Here is a 7,009-nt window from a genome sequence, read left to right on the forward strand (position 1 = left end):
AGTGCCTTAGTTGGATATGCCAATTGCCAGAATAGCCAGCAAAGTTTTTCAATGGCAATTTCAATAAAACACACACACAATACACACACACACACAATAACATACGCACTATACATATTGGCCAGTCTGAGATAACTCTGGCTAGAAGGCCAGCATCCCGGAGTAGCCTCTTCACTGTTGACGTTGAGACTGGTGTTTTGCGGGTACTATTTAATGAACCTGCCAGTTGAGGACTTGTGAGAGGTCTGTTTCTCAAACTAGACACTCTAATGTACTTGTCCTCTTGCTCAGTTGTGCACCGGGGCCTCCCACTCCTCTTTCTATTCTGGTTAGGGCCAGCTTGCGCTGTTCTGTGAAGGGAGTAGTACACAGCGTTGTACCAGATCTCCAGTTTCTTGGCAATTTCTCACAAGGAATAGCCTTCATTTCTCAGAACAAGAATAGACTGACGAGTTTCAGAAGAAAGTTCTTTGTTTCTGGCCATTTTGGGCCTTTAGACTCAACTAGTCTAAAGAAGGCCAGTTTATGGCTTCTTTATCAGCCCAAAGGTTTTCAGCTGTGCTAACATAATTGCAAAAGTGTTTTCTAATGATCAATTAGCCTTTAAAAATGATAAACTTGGATTAGTTAACACAACGTGCCATTGGAACACAGGAGTGATGGTTGCTGATAATGGGCCTCTGTACGCCTATGTAGATATTCCATTTAAAAAATCTGCCGTTTCCAGCTACAATAGTAATTTACAACATTAACAATGTCTACACTGTATTTCTGATCAATGTTATGTTATTTTAATGGACAAAAAAAATGTTTTTTCTTTAAAAAACAAGGACATTTCTAAGTGACCCCAAACTTTTGAATGGTAGTGTATGTAAATAAGGTATTTCTGTTTTTTGGTTTTATACATTTGAAAACAATTCTAAAACCTGTTTTTGCTTTGTCATTATGGGGTATTGTGTGTAGATTGCTGAGGATTTTTATTTATTTAATACATTTTAGAATAAGGCTGTAACATAACAAAATGTTGACATTTTCAAGGGGTCTGAATACTTTCCGAAGGCACTGTACCTGCAGTACCTGTACCTGCATATGCAATGGTTAGGAGATGAAGCAGATTACATTTTTCATTTCACCTGTCAACTAATTTTACATTATGAAGCTGAAGTAGTTCCCCAGAACAGTTGAGTCACGTGTTTGTTTGTAAATGGCACAGTGGGAGAAAGCGGGAGCAGGTGAGTCCAGTGGTGAGTCCAGTTGTGTATTGACAGGGTTGGGTTTTTTGTTGTTGAATAGAGTGATCAGGGACATGCAACTATAGTTTTTCTTCACAGAAATACAGAATACACATTAGGCAGAAAACAGCTTCCTTTTCATCATATGACAACAGAAGTGCAAGACTATTTGGATGGCAGCCACATAAGTAAGGTATTTTTATATGCATGGCTATCATATTTCGAATGTTTAGGCCTATCATATAAAGAATGTAGCCAGTTACAATTACCAATGTATAGCTTAAAGTTAATCTAGCATTTTACTGGAGAAAAATAGGCTGGCTACACCGAGAAAAGTACCAGAGTAAAGTAGCTACATATCAGTCAGAGCGCTGTCTGCTAAGAGAATGCAGTTTGCGAATTCTCATTAGAATTTAAAAGTGCAACTGAAACACAAAATTAGTCTGATGCTGAGCAGAAATTCCAATAAGCATTTTAGATCTACGTTTACAAAAAGCAGCAATATATTTTCTTATGCATTTGTTCTTTTTTTTAAGTGGGTGAATTAATAAGGTGACGGGGCATCATATTGTGTTAGCTTTCTGCTGTGTTTGAGAAGTGCTATCTTGATTTCCTTGCGTTTTTTCTTTACTTCTCTACTCCTCCCCCTCTTCTCTGAGCTTAGCAGGCAGGCCCATTGCCCTAGCGACGCCACACAGAAACAGCTGCTGGAGAGCCAGTACTGTTCTTCCTTCAGACAAGCATGCGTCAAAACTTTGTTCATTTGCACAATGTATCTCGTTCAAATATGCTTGTAAATGTCTGAACTCACCAAAAATTACATTTGGTATCACCTACCTATACTTGGTATCACCCATCTATACTTGTATAACTTCATGAGCTGGATTGCCTGTCTTTGCAATTAGTTTATTTTCGTTTGCGCTCATTAGCATATTTAGCTAGCAGCCTCTATGGAAATTCGCTATTACTTGTGCTAATTTTGTTAGCATTTTTGATAATAGATGCCCAATGGGCTTTTTTGCTGTTCTTTTGGCACCCCCTTGTGTACCAAGTCGGTAATACCTTAAATCTCGGGATTAGAGAAGGATGGTATGACGATATGAAAATCTGGATACCGCCCAACCCTATAACCTAGTAATTACTTATGCAGATAGTACATGTACTCCGTGGTGTACTAGTGGATTTATCCTCCCACTTCAATGGCAAGGAGGTTCAGGTTGTCATAATGGGCAACATACACATTATTTATAAGTATTTTTGTATATATATAATCTTGGATGACACCCGTATGGTAGACCCCAGTCAGTGAGGTAGACCTAAATCTGATCTGTTTTTCAAACTCAACCGAGTTAACCAAGATGGCACACTTTTGGGGGGCAACGGCTAGCAACAACACTGAGTGGAGATTTTGTAGAGTGCGCATTCATGGGTTGGTAATTAGAGCCTATCCAACCTTTCTAATCTTGGACAGCTAGTGCATCTGTCCACAAGAGATTACAACCTTGCAACAGTTGTTACTGAATCGGATGTTGCTGATAGGAAACAAAACACTAAACTTGTCTATTTGTAACAAGCATTTTAATATGGAATTACAGACTGCAATTACCACTAGTTATGAGTTATTACAACTAACTATAGCAATGTAATGAGGACCCCTTAAAATTACAGTCATCATAACATTAATCTGAATTCTTAATTAGTTGAATATCTGAAATGGCATGATTGATTGATTAATTGATTGATTAAAGGCAAGAAAGGGTGTTGGCTATAAGGCAGGCAAATAAAAATTGCAGTGTGAAGTTCCCACCCAATTATTCACTCAGATAGCCTACATAAATGTGTTTGAGAAAAAAATGATTTAATCTTTAACATTCATCAATTACAGTAGGCTCCAAAAGTATTGGGACAGTGACACCTTTTTTGTTGTTTTGGCTGTGTACTCCAGCACTTTGAATTGATACAATGACTATGGGGTTAAACTGCACTCTGTCGGCTTTAATTTGAGGGTATTGTCATCCATATTAGGTGAACCGTTTAGAAATTATACCACTTTTTGTACATAGTCCCCCCATACTAGGGGACCAAAAGTATTGGGTCAAATGTTATATGTTATATGTGTATTAAAGTAGTCAAAAGTTTAGTATTTGGTCCCATATTCCTAGCAAGCAATGGTTAAATCAAGCTTGTGACTCTACCAAATTGCTGGATGCATTTGCTGTTTGTTTTGGTTGTGTTTCAGATTATTTTGTGCACTAATGGTCAATAATGTCATTTTGGAGTCACTTTTATTGTAAAGAAGAATCGAATATGTTTCTCAAGACATGCTAACCTCTCACCATTACAATAACAGGCGAGGTTTGCATATTTTCTTTTTGGGGGGGGGGGGGGGGGGGGGTTATGATATTGCGTCTGTAACTTTCTCACTCATCATTATTCATAATTCATTCAGGATTATCCATAATCATGGTAGCATCCACATTAATGTAGAGGTGTTTATAAACATATTATATTCTTATTTACAATAAAAGTGACTCCAAAACTCCAAAAGAATCTGAAACTAGCTTGAGTGCCTGCTAATCATTGCCTGCTAGGAATAGTTTAATACACATATAAGTGAATTTGACCCAATACTATGTACAAAAAGTGCTGACATTTCTAAACGGTTCACGATATGGTAAACAAAAATCTCAAATGAAATCTAACAGTCTGCATTTAAACCTCATAGGCATTGTATAATTTCAAATCCAAAGTGCTGGAGTACAGGGTCAAAACAACAACAAATGTGTCACTGTCCCGATACCTTTGGAGCCTCACTGTAGCTTGTACCACTTGGGTTGACTTCACAAAATCAACTCATTTTCCATTGACAGCAGTCAAACGTTAAAACCAGCAGATATCTCCCACAAAAGCTCTCCAGTCTTAATATACCCCGGTTACATGTATAGCCTATAACATTCATATTTCTCTAAATTATGAAGCAGTTTGCTTGCCCGATCAAACATTGAAGGGGCAGGAGACATATCTGGGAGATACAACATGCCGAATTGAGAGAGGTGTATTCTTGGGAACTGGTCATTGCACGGTTTATTAATTTAATAATACAGACTGACACAAGCTGTCAGTGAAAGCTAACGTGCATTAGCTGTATAGGCAAAACAGCTTCCGATTTCAGCACCATTTTTGGTGCTCATCGATATTTCCCTTAACCCCCAACACTGTCGGTTTAAGCTCTTCTCACCAGAAAAGGTCAAACATATTTGGAAATGTCGAGGACCAAATAAACCTTTCTCACGCTACTACTGGGTGTGTGTGTGTCTGTGTGTGTGTGTGTGTGTGTGTGTGTGTGTGTGTGTGTGTGTGTGCGCGCGCGTGCGTGCGTGCGTGTGTGTGTGTGTGTGTGTTAAGCTTTTCATGAGTATACATCACACACATTCAATGCAAACAATTGTTAGACCGTGGCACTTACTTCATCTGTTTCACGATGGTACTTTTTCCTGACTCCCCAGCCCCTGAAGGGATGAAAAGAGACAAGGGGGTATTAAGTAACGTTACATCAATGCTGTGGTTTTAATTTATATTCATAGTCTAACCAGAAAGCAGGTGTGTGATTTGGACACTTCAGACTATGGACAAGCAACCAGGAAGCCGATCGACAGGGTCCGGCCACCCCTCCTTCCGAAGAATCTTACCGAGCAGGAGTAGTTTTACGTCTTTCGCGGCTGTGACTCCATCTTCTTTGAGGTTTTTCTCGATAGCCTTGCTCCTGTCCAAAGCCGCTCTCTCCTCGGCGCTCAGTGTACAACCCATGGCTACACAACCTCTGATCTTCTTGATATCCAAAGTAACGGTTGGCGAGGACCGAAATATACGAGCAATTATTTCCCCCTTATTCCTTCCTTATCCGTCTCTAGGCTGACTCGCTCTCGTTCTCCCCTCTCGCTCGCGCTCTGCCGATGACTGGTTAAAGCATGAATAAATTCGCCACGACAACGTTTGACACTTGTTTGAAAAAAGGACTTGTCTTCGTATCTTGCGCTCACGCTCTCTTTGTCAGTGTCGTTGTGCTTGGTCCTCGGGCGGGGAAACTCTACTGGGCGGCGGCAACAGCTACGAGCGCTCGCATCGTTTAGCTTGCCACTCACAATGAACGGAGGAAGGAGAGTGCGTTTAGATCCGCACTACACTTGCTGACGTCAGGACCAAAGCGAGCATGCTCGAGCAACCATCCTGGTGGCAGAGTACCGTTATACCTGTTTGGCAGTCTCAAGTCAAAATAATTGTATTTATTCTACAGGGGTTTCGTTTTCGGATGGGCCGCAAGCCAGGTTGATAGACGTTGGGCTAGATGTGATCTTATTAAATCATAACTGGCTTGCAATTAACTTATTATGCAAATAGCACACAGTTTATCTAATTATCGGTCAATCACCATCATAAGTCCATCATCATCATCATAAAAACATCATTAGGCCTATCCTATTTGATATACATTTTTAAACTGATTCTTTTCAGGAAAAATAGCTAACTTCCTGCATTTCAACACATGTTGTGATTGGGCACGTAGCGAAATGTGCTGTTTTATAATGCTATTTTACACATTTTGAGTCTGAGAGAAGATTTTGCCATTTTAAAACTAATTTGCTGCAATTCTACACATTTTGCCATGTGGATGAGAGAATAGTTTGCTGTTTTAATGCTGATTTCATGCTACTCAACACATTTTGTTTTGAGGCTGAGAGAAAATGTTCCAGTTTTAAATCTCACTTTTAAAAGTGCTTATTCTGTTAACTCATAAACAAATAATGTTGTTGACTCATCCTATACTCCCGAGTGGCATGGCAGTCTAAGGCATTGCATCTCAGTGCAAGAGGTGTCACTACAGTCCCTGGTTTGAATCCAGGCTGTATCACACCCGGCTGTGATTGGGAGTCCCATAGGGCGTTGCACAATTGGCTCAGCGTTGGCCGGGGGAGGCAGTCATTGTAAATAATCATTTGTTATTTTGTTCTTAACTGACATGCCTAGTTAAATAAAGGAAAATAATATATACTTGTATTTGTGACCAAAGCATGAAGTGGAGAAAAAATAACCTTAAAAAATGCTTGCTATTTCCTCATAGAGGATGATGTCATCCTCCTGTGGATGATGAGCTGGCTAATGAGCGGTCTACTCGCATTAATATTTTCAATGACCGGTATACACCCACACCATTCTATTGTTGGGGTACGCCCACACCATTCGCCTGGCTCAAACCACCACTCTTCCAGTCAGATGCAGAGAAAATCGTCCACGGCTTCATCTTCTCCCGGATCAATTATGGTAACACTCTGTTCGGGGCCTTCCAGCCAAGTCACTTCAGAGGCTACAACTTCTCCAGAATAGTGCTGCCAGAGTCCTGACCAGGACCAATAAGTCAGCCCACATCTCCCCATCCTTGCTGAACTCTCCTCCTAGTAATTAAAGCCTTGAATGGATTGAGTCAGCGACCTCATATCATTCTGCTCCATTGCCCCTTGCCTATGGAATGTTCTCCCTGACCATCTGAGAGCTGCTGCATCAACCGGGAAACATTTAAAACAGCCTTAAAACACATTTCTACAGACTGTCTTTCTTATAGTCCTAATCTGGAAACTCCTTTTAGCACCTAGCCTACTATTGCTATTTCCTGCCTTGATAGTAAATGTATGATGTTTTAATTGTATTTTATAATGTTTTTCTATGTAGCGCTTTGAGATAACACAGTGATGAAAGGCACAATACGAATTAAATGTATCATT

General features: G+C 40.0%; 1 protein-coding gene across 2 annotated transcripts in view; it reads right to left on the reverse strand.

Moving 5' to 3' along the window:
- LOC109889322 (guanine nucleotide-binding protein G(o) subunit alpha) overlaps positions 1–5,390 on the reverse strand; it is a 157,746-nt gene extending 152,356 nt beyond the window's left edge. The window contains exons 1-2 of one of the 2 annotated variants that reach the window (XM_031822732.1): positions 4,922–5,390; positions 4,699–4,741 (exon numbers count right to left, since the gene is read on the reverse strand). In XM_031822732.1, the coding sequence (XP_031678592.1) occupies positions 4,699–4,741; positions 4,922–5,039 (161 nt within the window). In that variant the 5' untranslated portion in view covers positions 5,040–5,390. The remainder of the gene's footprint in view (positions 1–4,698; positions 4,742–4,921) is intronic. The other variant, XM_020480678.2, reaches the window with a different exon arrangement.
- Between the last annotated feature and the right edge of the window lie 1,619 nt (positions 5,391–7,009).

The sequence above is a fragment of the Oncorhynchus kisutch genome, linkage group LG4 (assembly GCF_002021735.2).
Source record: "Oncorhynchus kisutch isolate 150728-3 linkage group LG4, Okis_V2, whole genome shotgun sequence".
NCBI lineage: Eukaryota > Metazoa > Chordata > Actinopteri > Salmoniformes > Salmonidae > Oncorhynchus > Oncorhynchus kisutch.